This window comes from Lepisosteus platostomus, chromosome 5, assembly GCF_059453375.1.
Source record: "Lepisosteus platostomus isolate fLepPlt1 chromosome 5, fLepPlt1.hap1, whole genome shotgun sequence".
Taxonomy (NCBI): Eukaryota; Metazoa; Chordata; class Actinopteri; order Semionotiformes; family Lepisosteidae; genus Lepisosteus; species Lepisosteus platostomus.
This window is the reverse complement of record NC_142615.1, coordinates 65,766,889-65,783,507: the sequence shown is the minus strand read 5'-3', so window position 1 is coordinate 65,783,507 and position 16,619 is coordinate 65,766,889. Positions and strand designations below refer to the sequence as shown.

Here is a 16,619-nt window from a genome sequence, read left to right as displayed (position 1 = left end):
GAACACTGAATCTCAAGGTTGTGAATTCAAGCTCCACGCTGGCGGGAAATTCCATAGGTAATGATCACATTTTCTTGCATGCTAATCAAAAGAAATATTAAGAAACTTTTCCCGATACCAGTTTTTTACAAAAGTAAAGGCACATGGCACATGTGTGCCACATCACGTCCGAGTTTAGTGACAACTACCTCAGAGATTGTAAGCTGGGTAGTTTCAGATCAGATCACTTTTTTTATCAAAGGTTCAAGCAAACCCGAATACTTTTGCAAGAGACATTTCAGAATCCCAGTCAAATCCAGTACGATTGCTGGATCCTTCGAATTCGACTGAACTATAGCACAGATCTGCAGTCCACCATTAGAATACTGTGGGTGTGTTGTATAAGCCATACCGCCCAAAATAGTTCTAAAACAGGAGATGCATCCTCGTTTAGGAATGTGGTATAAAGTGAAATGGTCTGGGAAGAGTCCTACGTTTGAACAGTTCAAAATAGACGTAAAGGGGTATTTACGGACTCTTTCGAAATGTAAGAACAAGCTGTGCGGACCTTATCTTTATTTACCTTGTGTAATCGTTTTTCATAAAGTGTAATTGTATTATAGCATGTGCCCCTGACGATTTTCTTGATACGTTATGTGTGCTCTTGTTTGTATTTTATGTAGTTTTGTTGTTCAAATGAAACGTAAAAGACACAACTTTCCGGATGCGGCTGCTGTAAAAATAAAATGACATCAAGGGTGCTGTACGCAGAGGTCTGAAACCTGCTCCACAGAAGATCTTTATCCAGAGGTGTTAAAGAAGTCGAGATCTCGCCATGAGAGGGGAAGCATCTCAGAAAAAGCAGGTGCAGTCGGTTCCATGGTCATAACGCCACTAAGTCGGGTGACAAGAGCAAAACCCACCCGGCTTCCTCCGGGCAAGTAATGAGACAAAGAAACAGCACACAGTGGGTAGCGTGGCCGAGCGGTCTAAGGTGCTGGATTAAGGCTCCAGTCTCTTCGGGGGCGTGGGTTCAAATCCCACTGCTGCCAGGTACTTCTGTCGAGACCCCCTTTCAGCTGGCTTCAGACGAAAGGGAGGGAACTGCTTTTTGGCAGTCTCTCGAGAAACTAAGCAAAGTGTTTAAAGATACTTTCTCAGCTTGATATCAAGGCACAAAACAAAAACCTTCTTGCGTCCTCTCAACCCAAAAGCGCTTTGCCACTTTTTGCATTATGCAGGGAACGACGTCTGCCCAGATCACTTTTGTGTCAATGCAAATCGTAGTGTGCCCTCTGTTTTAATGTTGGCTGTGCTGGCGTGCTGATTCTGTCTGTGAAACTTGAATGTTCTGCTTCTTCACACCGAATCGTCGGCGGGGGTTGAGCTTGTTAAATCTTTGCGCATAGCGCTCCTTTGGAAGTACTTTGTCCAAGTTCAAAAGCGATCGTGGGATTTACTTCATGCATTCAAAAAGCATGCCTCGCACGACAGATTTAAATGGGGAATGGAGTCTGCTTCTTGCTGTTTTTCCTGTGGTTGCAGTTACAAAGTTGATCGTGCTTTCACATTCTGTTAACAGTATTCACTGGCTGAGCTTTATCAGTTGGTTCGTAAAGGAATCTCTGCTTCGGTTCCAGAAAAGTCATCTGTAGTGTGTTTTTTTCTATGCCCATGGCTGTCTTTTAAAGCTGGTAGTAATGGCGGCGAAGGTAATTTTTTATCCTGTTTAAAAGAATAAGGACGGGCTGGGGCGAGCTCCATTTACCACTCTTTAAGCTAACCGCCGAACTCACGAACTGATTACACTGCAGAGCCACAGGCGCCTTGCTTTTCTCCATTCTCTGGGTTAGGGTGAACAAAAAACTTTGCTGGTATTAGCTGGCCTGCTGGGAGTACCTCTTCTTCACTGATAAGCAAGATTTGTGTTTCATCTTTCGCAAGCTGTATAGATTTCTTTCAAAACAAGTTGTTCCAGAAAGGAAATGAACACTTGCATTCACCTGAATTAAAAGGCATGGGATTTGCCCGTAAGGATAAATTCTGTACAGTAAGACAGGCACAGCTGGGAACCGGACCCAGGATCTCCTGTTTACTAGACAGGCGCTTTAGCCAACTAAGCCACGGCGACGGCGAAGTGCTGCCCTTTGACAGCCACTTGGACACGTCTCAACTGCTCTGAGACATCTGCGTTCGGTGTGCACCGAGCCTGCTCACCTTGCAAGTTGCCTCATTTACATGCGATAGCTCCACCACTAAGAGAAAGGATGAGAAATGGCTTTTATCTGGCACTTTTCATGTCAGAGGATCTCAATCTGCTTTCCGTGTACAAGAGGATGTCCAACTCATGTAGCTAAAGATGTAGACGACAGTGCTCCACTGAAATCTTGATCTCACAACCCTCGGCATGATTCTGCTTTAGACAAATGGGGGAAAAGACTTCTTTCATCTCACGTGCTGCACTGTTTACGGTGTTTGCAGTGCTCTTTCCTAAATGAAAACCAGGAATCGGCACCATATGAGGTGAGACTAGATAATATTGGAACAAGTAGCCTCGCCATTCAATGCGTGACGTGAGCAAAGTGTAATTCCTGTCTTTATAGTGTGCTTGTTAGAGACTTAGCTGGCACCCAGAGTGCTTTAAATCCGGGAGACAGCAGCCCAAGACAAGAGAGCTTCCTTCGTCTATGTTTTTTGCATGAAGGGGGGAAACCATGCGTGTGCTGCAAACGATCTTAGTATCGAAGTGCCGTCCCACATAACCGATCCGAACAATCTGCTTTACAGAGGAGCACTGCCGGAGCTTATCGTTGGCAAACTGAAGACCAGGCCGACCTCTCCTGTGACTCTTAAACTCTAAATCTTAAGGTTGTGATTTCAAGCTCCACAGTTGCGGGAAATTCCATAGGTTATGATTAAATTTTCTTGTATGCTAATCAAAAGAAATATTAAGAAACTTTTCCCAAAACAAGTTTCACAGTGACTTTGCAGGTGACATTTTCCTGATGAGAATAAGGTTTCGTATGCGATCAATAACAGCACCAGAATAAAATACCAGAAAGAAATTACCTGTCACTAAGAGAATTCATTAAATGATGCCGAGACATAATCAGAAAATTCTTTAGCATTTTTATATATACACATTCTTATAGACGTTCAAGGTGTTCTAGTCGCTGTACTCTTCGTAGATAATCTAAACGAAATTACAGTACAGTACAGGACACGCAGTGTGGAGCTCACACAACGAATACTCTTGAACACAAAAAAGGTAAAGGCACACGGCACATCACATCTGAGTTTAGTGACAACTACCTCAGAGATTGTAAGCTGGGTAGTTTCAAATCACTTTTTTATTAAAGGTTCAAGCAAACCTGAATAACTTTGCAAGAGACATTTCAGAATCCTAGTCAAATCCAGTAAGACTGCTGTATTGATTGTACTGATTGCGGATGCTGTAAAAATAAAATGACATCAAGGGTGCTGTACGCAGAGGTCTGAAGCGTGCTCCACAGAAGAACATTATCCAGAGGTGTTAAAGAAGTCGAGATCTTGCCATGAGAGGGGAAGTGTTGCGCCCCTGAAGAGGGAAATGATAAAATAATCAGTCACTCAACTCGTTTCCTCATCAGTGGCTTTTAGTGTGATTCTATATAGGATAAACAATTTACAGTAATACAATATAACAAAGAATATAAGCTGAAAGTTACACAAATGCTTCTTAATATTTTTCTAATTATACATTAAGAAAATATTCTGCATTATGTCTTATTCAGTCTTCTCCTTAGTATATTCTACATTTCAGTAAAACACAATCTAAATCGGCGATATCACAAGACCACGTTAGTATTTCTTTAAAAACATAATGTTCACTAGCAATATAAATGTGGAGCACTTTGGTTATTATAAAAAACACCAATAAATAAAGAAAACCAGGAACAGTGAAATAATCTAAGGCTATTACCGAACATTAACTAAATTGCTAATCACTAAAACATTCACATTTCATTTAATATACCAAATACATGGCATTTATGCTAACCATGAGGATTGGCGCTACCAACTTTGTTCTAATAACTCGATATAATTTAACAAATACACTCAAATCTGACCGGAAAATACTTTTGTCATAATAAATCATTGACAAGTTTTCTGCAAATCACAATTGTGTTTTATACACTTTTTACCTGAAGAGGGAAATGATTTATAGTTACTCAACTCTTTCTTTCCTCATCAGTGGCTTTGATTAGTGTGAATGAGGAAAGGCAATGGGAGCTCCCTCTCACTGTGTTTCACAGACATAAGTAGTAAATTATCGATTAAAACTGTAGACTCTACGGGTAGATAACAGATAAAAAGATTGAACAAAATAACATTCCAGTGAAAACTATACGAAATGACAGCGTCCATTTTACTTTTACATGTATCTATTTTAACAGCTGTGTAACTTTTAATAAACACAGTATCACGTATTCCATTCAGTTTTTTTCCAACAAGCAATGTTTGTTACTTCCAATCAGATTGCAATCAATTTTTTTTTTGCTTATCGTACTTTTGAGCACACGTTCTCTACTGTTGTGTGCTGTATTATTCTTTCTTGCCTCACCAGGGTTATAAGGTGGAAGGCAGAAGGTTATTCTTTACATTTATACTCCAGTTCTTTCTTCTATCACCCATCCAGGCTTATACTTCTGTCCTCTCCACACCTCACATTCTTCTCCGTCATCACCACCTCTCGCAGCCCATCACTACCTGTTTTTTTTACCCTTTTTGCTTGTCGCACAACCCTTCTTTTAACTTTTTTTAAAAGTTTGTCTTCTTTTCTTGACTTAGCATTGCTAAACAACATTCGTATTAATTCCCTTCCCATATTCTCATAACTTAATAACAATACTATTGCCATTCATATAGCAGCAGCTGCAACTCACAACTGGCAACCCACTGAAGCTCAGCAGGTGTGAACCTGGTCAGTACCTGGATGGGAGACCTCCTGGGAAAAACTAAGGATGCTGCTGGAAGAGGTGTTTGTGGGGCCTGCAGGGGGTGCTCACCCTGAGGTCCATGTGGGTCCTAATGCCCCAGTATAGTGATGGGGACACTATACTGTAAACAGGCGCCGTCCTTCAGAGGAGATGTAAAACCGAGGTCCTGAATCTCTGTGGTCATTTAAAATCCCAGGGCGTTTCTCGAAAAAGAGTAGGGGTGTAACCCTGGCATCCTGGCCAAATTTCCCATTAGCCCTTACCAATCATGGCTTCCTAATAATCCCCATCTCTGCACTGGCTTCATTACTCTGCTCTCCTCCCCACTGAGAGCTGATGTGTGGTGAGCGTTCTGGCGCACTATGGCTGCCGTTGCATCATCCAGGTGGGGCTGCACATTGGTAGCGGTGGAGGAGAGTCCCCATTACCTGTAAAGTGCTTTGAGTGGAGTGTCCAGAAAAGCACTATCAAAGTGTAAGCAATTATTATTATTATGATGTTTTATTTCAATCTTAATACACAACTTTTGTTTCCATGTTCCCTTTACCTTTAGCCCTTATAATACTCCTCCTTAAGTGGTCTAGAACCGACCCTGTTTTATCTGGACTAGATACCATATCCAGATCTATCAGTGCTCCCAGTGGAGCTGCCAGCACACTTACAAGTACCCTTGTGAGGCAGTCAGTGAATATGAGTCTGGTGTTAGCATACAGGGCCAACTCCTCGCTTAACACTCAGCTCAGTAGTCACTGGTGATTAAAGTGCTAGCACAACTGGTCTATACTCATATTATTAATTATATTAACCTTAGCTTCCTTAGGGATGCCTGTCTGGACTCAGAGGGAATCTTGCTGGCACAAAACCATCGCTCAGCTCACCTTGTTCTGTTTAGGGATTTTGCCTCGCCCCAGGGGTTAAGCGCCCTGGTTTAGAGACCTGCCCCGAGCTCAGTGGAACCACCTCTTGTCTTGGTTTCGAAACCAAGCTCAGAGGAATCGTGTCTTGTCTCGGTCCTTACTCTTTTCCCTATAAATGATTCTTTATATTCTCTGTATGTTTCCTGTCCTTCCTTTTCGGCAACCTAATTGGGTGGTAACATCAAAAATATACTCACCCTGTGTGCCATCTGGGAATTACCGGAGACCTGGAGAATCCTGTCGACTATGCCAACTGTTGTGGGAAATTCTTCATCACAGGAGCAGGACACAGTCTTGTGCAGATTCAGTTTTATTGAGCTCAAACCGCCCCACAGAACAGACAAACTGCAATGGTTTCCCAGATCTTATATATACAGTCAGAAGAAAGTTTGTTCCACAATCTGAGTGCTTGTCCTGCTCTTTGACATGTAATTACTCCTTGTCCTACTCTGCCTTGCTCTAGGTTCTGTCCTTTGATATGCAGCAGACATTAGTCTGGTTTATCCTGTTTGTGGGTGTTGTTCCCATCTTTTATTATGTAGAGTTAAGCCACTGGGGCTGCTAAAGCAAGTCAGCTTTATGGCATCTTAGTTTAACTTTTGTTTGATGCTAAATTAACAGACCCCATCAATACCTCTCACAATGTGCTTAGGTGGTGATACTGTGAATCTGGATAAGCGAGATATATACAGTGGTGTGAAAAAGTGTTTGCCCCCTTCCTGATTTCTTATTTTTTTGCATGTTTGTCACACTGAAATGTTTCAGATCATCAAACAAATTGAAATATTCGACAAAGATAATACAAGTAAACACAAAATGTAGTTTTTAAATGAAGGTTTTTATTATTAAGGGAAAAAAAAAATCCAAACCTACATGGCCCTGTGTGAAAAAGTGATTGCCCCCTAAACCTAATAACTGGTTGGGCCACCCTTAGCAACAACTGCAATCAAGTGTTTGTGATAACTGGCAATGAGTCTTTTACAGCGCTGTGGAGGAATTTTGGCCCACTCATCTTTGCAGAACTGTTGTAATTCAGCCACATTGGAGGGTTTTTGAGCCTTAACCACTTTTTTAAGGTCATGCCACAACATCTCAATCGGATTCAGGTCAGGACTTTGACTAGGCCACTCCAAAGTCTTCATTTTTTTTTCTTAAGCAATTCAGAGGTGGACTTGCTGGTGTGTTTTGGATCATTGTCCTGCTGCAGAACCCAAGTGCGCTTCAGCTTGAAGTCACGAACAGATGGCCGGACATTCTCCTTCAGGATTTTTTGGTAGACAGCAGAATTCATGGTTCCATTTACCACAGCAAGTCTTCCAGGTCCTGAAGCAGCAAAACAGCCCCAGACCATCACACTACCACCACCATATTTTACTGTTGGTATGATGTTCCTTTTCTGAAATGCTGTGTTACTTTTACGCCAGATGTAATGGGACACACACCTTCCAAAAAGTTCAACTTTTATCTCTTCAGTCCACAGAGTATTTTCCCAAAAGTCTTGGGGATCATCAAGATGTTTTCTGGCAAAACTGAGACGAGCCTTTATATTCTTTTTGCTCAGCAGTGGTTTTCATCTTGGAACTCTGCCATGCAGGCTGTTTTTGCCCAGTCTCTTTCTTATGGTGGAGTCATGAACACTGACCTTAACTGAGGCAAGTGAAGCTCTCACTGTGGTTTGCTGGAGTCCCAAAGCTTTAGAAATGGCTTTATAACCTTTTCCAGACTGATAAATCTCAATTACTCTGTTTCTCATTTGTTCCTGAATTTCAGAATTATAAATACTTAATTTCATTTTAACATTATAGAGTATTGCTTCTATAGGAGTGGAAAAAAACCCATTTAAATATTATTTAATTTTACTTTGCAAAACAGCAGAATGAGAAATAAACAATGGGGCATGAATACTTTCTGAAGGCACTGTATATATTTCTTGTCCTGTCTTGTTTAAAAAAAATAGCTGCACTGAAATTAAAATTAAAATATGGAATTATTACTAATGGTGCCAAAATAGATTATCATATTAAAAGAGATTCATACAATATCTTATTCTTTATTATTTACCCTTTATTGCATAAATATTTATTGTATTTGATATATATCCTCTCTGGGGATAAATACACTTTAGATTGTGCAACAAAGACTTTGAGCTCTTTTTGTAGACTTTAATCAGATGTGACTTTTATTTCCTTAAGAGTGACAGTTAAGGACCCTAATCTGTTTTATACACATTCTTTGCTTAACATGGTAAGTTAAAAGCTGTTACACAATTACAAGTCTATCCAATGAGAACAGTATTAATTGTAAGCCAGCAGCCATATCAACCTGCAACTCACAACTGGCAACCCACTGAAGCTCAGCAGGTGTGAGCCTGGTCAGTACCTGAATGGAAGACCTCCTGGGAAAAACTAAGGTTGCTGCTGGAAGAGGTGTTAGTGGGGCCAGCAGGGGGTGCTCACCCTGCAGTCCATGTGGGTCCTAATGCCCCAGTATAGTGACAGGGAAACTATATTGTAAACAGGTGCCTTCCTTCGGATGAGACGTAAAACTGAGGTCCTGACTCTCTGTGGTCATTAAAAATCCCAGGGTGTTTCTCAAAAAGAGTAGGGGTGTAACCCCGGCGTCCTGGCCAAATTTCCCATTGGCCCTTACCAATCATGGCCTCCTAATAATCCCCCTCTATGAATTGGCTACATTACTCTGCTCTCCTCCCCACTGATATCTGATGTGTGGGGAGCGTTCTGGTACACTATGGCTGTCGTTGCATCATCCAGGTGGATGCTGGATAGTGGTGGTGGAGGGGAGTCCCCATTACCTGTAAAGCGCTCTGAGTGGATTGTCCAGAAAAGCGCTATATAAGTGTAAGCAATTATTATCATTATTATTAAATTAAACAGGACTATACTTAACATTCCAAGACTATAAGGAATTCAATGCAATTAAGAAATTAATTCAATGTAGACCTAATTCATTTTAAAATTGAATAAAACTAAAAACTTTATACATTATACACATAAATTAAACTCCATGACAAAACTATTTCAGTTTTAGTTAACTGTAAATAAGAGTATAGTCATAATTTAATTGACCAGACGAACTCAAAAGTGTCTGACTACAAAGTGACTAATAGACATCACTAATAGACATTTTGGGAACAAGTAAAGGTTTGTTTCATGCTGAAAAGAGAAGAAAATAAATGTTTCGGCTGTGGAGCCTTCTTCGGATGTCACATGCTGACGCATCTACCTACTTGAACTAAAAGACATTTTAGTTGACTTGACTGGTGACTGACCTGGTGACTAGATTGGGGTTTTTAAGTCACCTGACTGGAAAAAACTCTTCCCACACTAACTGCAGCTGAATGGTCTCTCTCCTGTGTTAATGCACTGGTGCCTTTTTAAGACAAGCGATTGACTAAAACTCTTCCTACACTGACTGCAGCTGAACGGTCTCTCTCCTGTGTGAATGTGCTGGTGGGTTATTAAGTTACTTGACCGACTAAAACTCTTCCCACACTGACTACAGCTGTATGGTCTCTCTCCTGTGTGGATGCGCTGGTGCATTTTTAGGTGATGTGATTTAATAAAACTCTTCCCACACTGACTGCAGCTGAATGGTCTCTCTCCTGTGTGAATAAGCAGGTGTGATTTTAAGTATCTTATCCGAATAAAACTCTTCCTACACTGACTGCAGCTGAACGGTCTCTCTCCTGTGTGGATGCGCTGGTGCATTTTTAAGTCATGTGATTTAATAAAACTCTTCCCACACTGACTGCAGCTGAACGGTCTCTCTCCTGTGTGAATGCGCTGGTGGATTTTTAAGTCATATGACTGAATAAAACTCTTCCCACACTGTCTGCAGCTGAATGGTCTCTCTCCTGTGTGGATACGCTGGTGCATTTTTAAGTTATGTGATTTAACAAAACTCTTCCCACACTGACTGCAGCTGAATGGTCTCTCTCCTGTGTGAATGCGCTGGTGGATTTTTAAGTCATATGACTGAATAAAACTCTTCCCACACTGACTGCAGCTGAATGGTCTCTCTCCTGTGTGAATGCGCTGGTGGGTTTTTAAGTCACCTGACCAACTAAAACTCTTCCCACAATGACTACAGCTGAAAGGTCTCTCTCCTGTGTGAAGGTGCTGGTAGGGTTGTGAAATGCTAGACTCACAGAAACGCTGCTCCTCCCTGTGCCATAATTGCAGTTTGTCCACTCCATCTGAGCAAGGCCTTGAGTGACTCTTCCTCATTCTCTGATCATGCTGGGGTCTCTTATTCTGCAAATGCTCCATGGAATGGTCTTGCTCTGTGTGCTGAAACTGAGATTTGTTTTCTCCACCGTGTCCTTCAGTGTGCTGTTCAGCAGTGTGAATCATCTGGGGCTCCTTCTCCAGCTCTTTGAGACTAAAACTGTCAAGTTCATTCAGTTCTTCCTCTCTTTGCCCAAGAACAAACATACTTTCCAGCTCATTAAAACTTTCAACAATGTTCTCAGTAATCAGATTATTAAACCTGGGTGTAAAGTGATCAGATACCAAGGGATCATATGATTGTTTTAGACTCTGCAATGACAGTCTCTCCACTTGAACAGAACAAGGCCTAATTATCATCATGCGCTGTAAGAGCTGCTGTTGCTCCTCCCTGTTCTGACTCTTCTCTGTGTGCTGTGAATCAGTACTGTTCTCTTCACCAAGTACATCAGTCTGCTGCTCTGCAGCATCAATCAACTTGGGCTCCATGTCCTGCTCTGTAAGATTTAAAACATCCAGTTCTTCACTGTGCTCTTGTACAGAGACACAGCCCAGTTCATTACAACCTTGTGTAATATTGTTTGTGTCCAGATTATTTCTCTTTTCTGTAAAATCATCACATACTAAGAGCCCAGGTGTCTCACTCTCAGGTTCTGTGTTCATCATGGGCACAGAGTACAGATCCTCGACAATCCGTCTGCTCACTGTGTGCTGCTCCCTGAGTGTCTCTTTCCCTTCTGCGGCAGTGAGCTCTGTCTCCTGCATTAGACTGGACCCCCACTCCTCCTCACTGTGTTGCTGTTCAAGAGGAGCCCTTTCCCCAGCATCAGAGAGAGCACTGGCTTCTGAGCCTGTAAACACAGGACAAAAAGACAATACCTTTATAATAATAATAATAATAATAATAATAATAATAATAAAATAATAATAATAATAATAATAAACTTTATTTTATATAGCACCTTTAAAGGTAGCTTCTCAAAGCTCTTTACAAAAGGCCAATAACAAAAAATATATATATCAATATAAGCACGATGAGAAAACACAGTTAGACGAGACAGTAGATGGTGGTACTAAGTCCAGTAGGAGCAGAGGGGTAAAGAACAGTTAAATAAAGGCTCTTCTGAAGAAGAAGGTTTTGAGTCTGGATTTGAAGGAGTTTAGAGAAGGTGACTCTCTGATATTCTTGGGGAGAGAGTTCCAGAGCTTGTGGTAAATCAGGAGAAGGCCATGTCACCCAAAGAGTGTAGACGGACTGGGGGACAAATATTTGAACACAATTAGAAGAGCGAAGGTTGTGAGGTGGGGAGTAGAGCGATAACTCAGACAGGTACTGAGGTGTCAAGCCATGGAGAGCCTTATAAGTGAGCAGGAGGATTGTTAAGTTGACATGAAACGTGACAGGAAGCCAGTGCAAGGACTCCAGGATAGGAGTAATCTGAACACTTGCACTAGACCTGGTCAGGATTCCGGCTGCCGAATTTTGGACATACTGGTGTTCGTTCAATGTGGATTTAGAAACCCCAGAGAGTAGCGCATTACAGTAGTCGATTCAAGATTAGACAACACTTTTCAGCCACAGTTAGTGATAACATAGAGCGTAGTCAGGCAATATTTCTGAAGTGAATGAAAGATGTTTTGACAACATGCCGCACATGTGGGTTGAACGTCATATATCATCTCCAAGTTTTTCCAATATAGACTGAAGCTCAAGTATAAGACAATCTACAGATAGAGTTATAGCATTGGTTTTACAAAGTTGATGGGTGGTGCCAATAAGCATGACTTCAGTCTTGTCACAGTTAAGATGAAGAACATTTTGAGTCATCCAATATTTTATATTGGAGATGCAACTAAATAGAATAGAGACAGCCCCATCAGCGTCAGGTTTGGTATGGATGTATATTTGAGTATCATCAGCATAGTAGTGTAGTGTCAAACAAATGACAAAGTTCAGGTGTCTGTGAAGCAGAAGTCCTTTTATTCATATGTCCGGCTTGCGACCACCAGACTTAAAAAATAAGTAGCTGAAGATGGTCCTTAATACCTTAAGACACAAAAAGTTACAATGACATATTCTAAACAAATGATGAAAAACCAACACCTGCCAATTAATTATATCTAAGTTGCAGACTAGACAACAGTTAGTTCTTTACATATTCTGGGCGTACAGCCTGCTTACCAAATGCATGCCCTAATCTTACTGACCAAGGACAGGCAGCATGTTTATATACATTTGAGCACAAAGCCTACGTCAAGCCACTAGACTGTATAGTTTGCAAAAAACATACAAAAACATGAAAATGATATTATTATCCAACTTCCTGGGCATCTCTCTTATCTCTTCATTCTTCAGTAGTGATAGCTGAGGCCATGTGTTTTAAAAAGCTTTACACTACACACACGCGTACTAGTACACTGATGATCAATTTGGGTTGTTTAAACATAGCGGAATAAGTGGGTATAAGGGGATGTTCTGATTTAGCTTTGGGAGAAACCTAACTACCATGTAAAAAGTAAGTCTACTGTAATAATATCACAATCACATTACATTTACATTAACACTGTACTGAGAGAGAGAGGGGTAAATACAGACACTGATTGGACATAACAGCACATTAACACTGCACTGAGAGAGAGGTTAATAGATACATACTGACTGGACACTGCAGCATATTAGCACTGCACTGAAAGGGGTTAATACAGACATGCTGACTGGACAGTACAGTACATTAACACTGCACTGAGAGAGAGGGGTGAATACAGACAGACTGCCTGGACACTACAGTACATTAACACTACACTGAGACAGAGGCATTTATACAGACACGGACAAACTTGAAATGACAGTACATTAACAATGCTCAGAGAGAGGGGGGTAAATACAGACAGACTGACTGGACACTACTGGACATTAACACTGCACTGAGAGAGAGAGGGGTTCATACAGGCACACTGAGTGGACACTACAGTACATTAACACTGCACTCAGAAAGGGGTTAATACAGACTGACTGGACACTACAGGACATTAACACTGCAATCAGAGAAAGGGGTTAATACAGACACGCTAACTGACTGGACACAACAGTACATCAACACTGCACGAAGAGAGAGGGGTGATGCTGGGCATGCTGGGAGTGGAACCCGGGGAGAGTCTGAGGGTCAGCACGATGACCAGCGGCTGACCCTACCTGTGTAAATAATGTCCTAGTAGTTCTAGTGCCCTGTGTAGTCCTGTAAAAGTATAGTGTGTTGTTTGGTAATTACCACCCTAAAGAAGTGTACGTGTTCCGTCAGTCTCCTCATGTGTGTGTATATCCTGTGTTTGGTTTTGTGTGGTTAACAAATAAAGCTAGTGTTTGGTTGGTTAATGACGTCACCCTGCTCCTCTCTGACAATGCCTCAATTAGCAGAGCTCTGCAGTGCTGTGATCGGTTCTCTTTGGCTTCCTCCGCAAAAATTAACACATCTAAGAGTGAGATTTTTTATCAGAACTGGAGGGAGCCAAAAGAAGGACATGATCTCAGGCTGCAAGAGAAGAGAATTAAGGTCCTGGGGGTGTATTTTGGAGAAGAGATGGGAACAGTAAATTGGCAGAACAAATTGCCAATCTTAAACAAAAAACTGATGCAATGGAAGGACCGAGACCTCACCATGACAGGGAAGGTGCTGGTCATCAAAGCCGAGCTCTTGCCTGTCTTGAATTTTCTGGCTTCTACCTTCCCAATCCCACACCGTGTTGCGGCGGTGCTGAGGAGATTGATGTTTCAATTTCTATGGGGTGGGAAGCAGGAAAGACTCAGAAGGGAAATAATGTACAGGCCGCTACCCTCAGGGGGGAAGTCTGTCCCAGATATTGCTACGAAGCTGCTGTGCATTTTCCTGGCCTCTGTGCTGAGAGGCTTTGCAACAGCACCTGCAGCGCGTACCTGGACTTATTTTTCCAGGCTCTGGGTAGGTAGGGAGGTGTTCAGAGTGTGGGGTGTCAGACCCAAGCTGGACGTCCCACTCTCTGACACATGCCCTGCAATTTATGGGACAGTTAAAAGTTTTCTAAGATCTCACCCAATTGGCCATATTCCCCTCCGAGATGTCAGCGTCCAAAAACTGGAAGATTTCGTAGCACCCCAGAACAATAGGCAGACCCCTGTGGGCATTTTAACATCAGCCCAAACAAGGAAGGTGTGGAAACACACATCCTCTAAATTTCTGTGCAACATTCACAGAGATTTAGCCTGGAGTGTCGTCCACCAGTGCTTACCGGTACGAACTTTCTTGTACCGTAGGGGCCTCACCCCCAGCCCTCGCTGCGTTAGGGTGGGCTGCGGCGAGGAGGAGACTGTGACCCATCTCCTGTGGTCCTGCTTTTTTGCTAAGGCCTTCTGGGCCCAGTTTGAAGATTGGTTGCAGGCTCTCTCGCCCCAATTTACCCTGACCGCTGCTTTCATCATATACGGCATCTCTCCTGTCAAACTTCCCCCTGACGTGTTTGACAGGATCTGGGCCGTGGTGAACAGTGGGAAAGACGCCCTGTGGAGAGTGAGGAACATGGGGCTGTTCAAAGGCATCGAGGTCCCAGTCAAGGCAGCAGGTAGCCTGGCCCTGTTCATCACCCGAGAGAACTATTACCTCAGAGATCTGTGGAGAGAAGGGAGGGAGGAAGCAGAAAATCTGTGGGAAATAGAGGGCATTGGACAGTACCTCAAGAAACTGTGAAAAACATTATCATGTTTAAATAAAGAATGTGATTTGCACCAGAAAAAAAGAAAATTGTTGCTATGTAACTGTTACCGTGTCAAAATGTAATGAGATGTGATCATATATACTGTTTTAAGTATGTATATTAATGTAAAGCTTTCTGATTTGTGATTTCCTGTAATTTTTTGTGAAAAGAAAATAAAGTTCTTAAAAATCGAAATCGGTTAATCGCGTCTCCACTGTTCTTTAGTTCTGAAAAGAACCTGCAAACGGTACAATACTAAGGAAACAGTGCGAAACCATGCCCAGTGGCCCAGCGCTGAGCTTTGGCAGTGATATTCGATGTGAATTCAATTCACCAATCCTATTCAGGGGCGGAAAAGGTCGGAGCTGTGTGTGTCTCTGTAACTCGCCGTGATCGTATAGGGGTCAGTATATACGACTGACGCGTCGTATATGACGCGTCGTCAGAAACAGAGGAGTACTGCCTGACTGGATCGTTGATGAACTACAGAGGCCACTCCGACCTCTTCTCTGTTTTCTTCCATGACTAACTAAGGACTGGGCTGCGTCTTCGAGAGCTGGGAAGTCGGCCTGGACCGCTAACTCCCGAGAGTCCCAGCCAGCCGGCCGGCTGAGATCAGTGCAGGGAGCCCGGCCCCTGCGCACAGGCACAGCACAAAGAGAAACAAGCGCATCGCCAAATTGACATCCCGCTAAACTGCTACAGGAGTAAGACAAGTAAACCACCAAACTGTGTTGAAGCAAGAGAGCATAAAGTGTGAGTGAGGTGACTAGGTTTTTATACTGGCAGGACCTCCTCCCACACACCTGGTCACATTGCCGCTCAATCAACACAATCAATTACACACAGAGACCCGGATTGTTCTCAGCGTCTAATTAGAACCTGCTTCCAGTCTGAGGCGGGACTCCGTGAAGCTGCCTGAACACTTTCCTGTGTGTATCCGACCTCAGCGGAGGAGTTCCACGCAATTTCGACAGAATTAAATCACCCACACGTGTAGATTTGGCTCAGATGAATTTATTGTTCAATTAGTTTCTAATTTCCAAGGACAGTGTTTTAAACTCGCTGTCAGACAGAGTACGGAACATGCGACAAGTCCGTCCACACTTTCCTTTATCGAGGGGGGTGTTCTATCGACGTACCGCAATGAAAATAATTTTACTATTTTTCACGTGTAATTGCATGTCACATTAAAATGTGTAATACAAGCATTTCTTTGCTTCCCAGTAAAGAAATACTGATCAGCTTTTGACATGATCTGATAATAATTGTCTGATTTTTCGGAGATTGGTTTTGCTTCGCAGCACTGAGAACCTATGGAAGCCCGTTTGCGCCAGGGAGTAAAAAAACGCGCTATGGTATCTCAGAATTGCGACTTAAAAACTCAGAATTCTGACTTTATATCTCACATTTGCGACTTCGAAATAGCCCATATTTAATTGTCTGTCCTTTTGTTATTGTAACGGATTCGGGTTCTAGGGCTTGTGCCTTCACCGCTCCCATCCTAGTTCACTGCATTGGCTCGAACCCAGGCCTTGCCAGCTGTCGGAATTCTGAGATACCGGAAAACGGGCTTCCATACATTTCAATTAGTCTGATCAGTGTAGGACTAATTGAAAGTAAATGTAGAATTATTACTTTGTCTGTCTCTTGTTTGTATATAAATGAATGTCTCTGACAACTTAATGTTAGTTTTTAATTTAGTTTTAGTTTTACGATGTAGGTCATGCGTTGACATATGCACGAGCATACGAAATGTCTCACTCCTGATT

At 42.3% G+C, this 16,619-nt stretch overlaps 1 protein-coding gene and 1 non-coding gene across 2 annotated transcripts; one reads left to right on the top strand and one right to left on the bottom strand.

Moving 5' to 3' along the window:
- Window positions 1–949: 949 nt before the first annotated feature.
- Window positions 950–1,031, top strand: trnal-aag (transfer RNA leucine (anticodon AAG)). The gene has a single exon. It is a non-coding gene; the product is annotated as a tRNA-Leu (tRNA).
- Window positions 1,032–6,660: 5,629 nt separating this feature from the next.
- Window positions 6,661–10,965, bottom strand: LOC148671462 (uncharacterized). Its single transcript, XM_088631769.1, has one exon. It carries the CDS (start codon window positions 10,885–10,887, stop codon window positions 9,220–9,222), a length of 1,668 nt encoding a protein of 555 aa, XP_088487895.1. The 5' UTR covers window positions 10,888–10,965; the 3' UTR covers window positions 6,661–9,219.
- Window positions 10,966–16,619: the final 5,654 nt, after the last annotated feature.

Bases quoted from the DNA above. Each gene is read 5' to 3' on its own strand.
- LOC148671462 (XM_088631769.1), bottom strand. From the start codon at position 10,887: ATGCAGGAGACAGAGCTCACTGCCGCAGAAGGGAAAGAGACACTCAGG.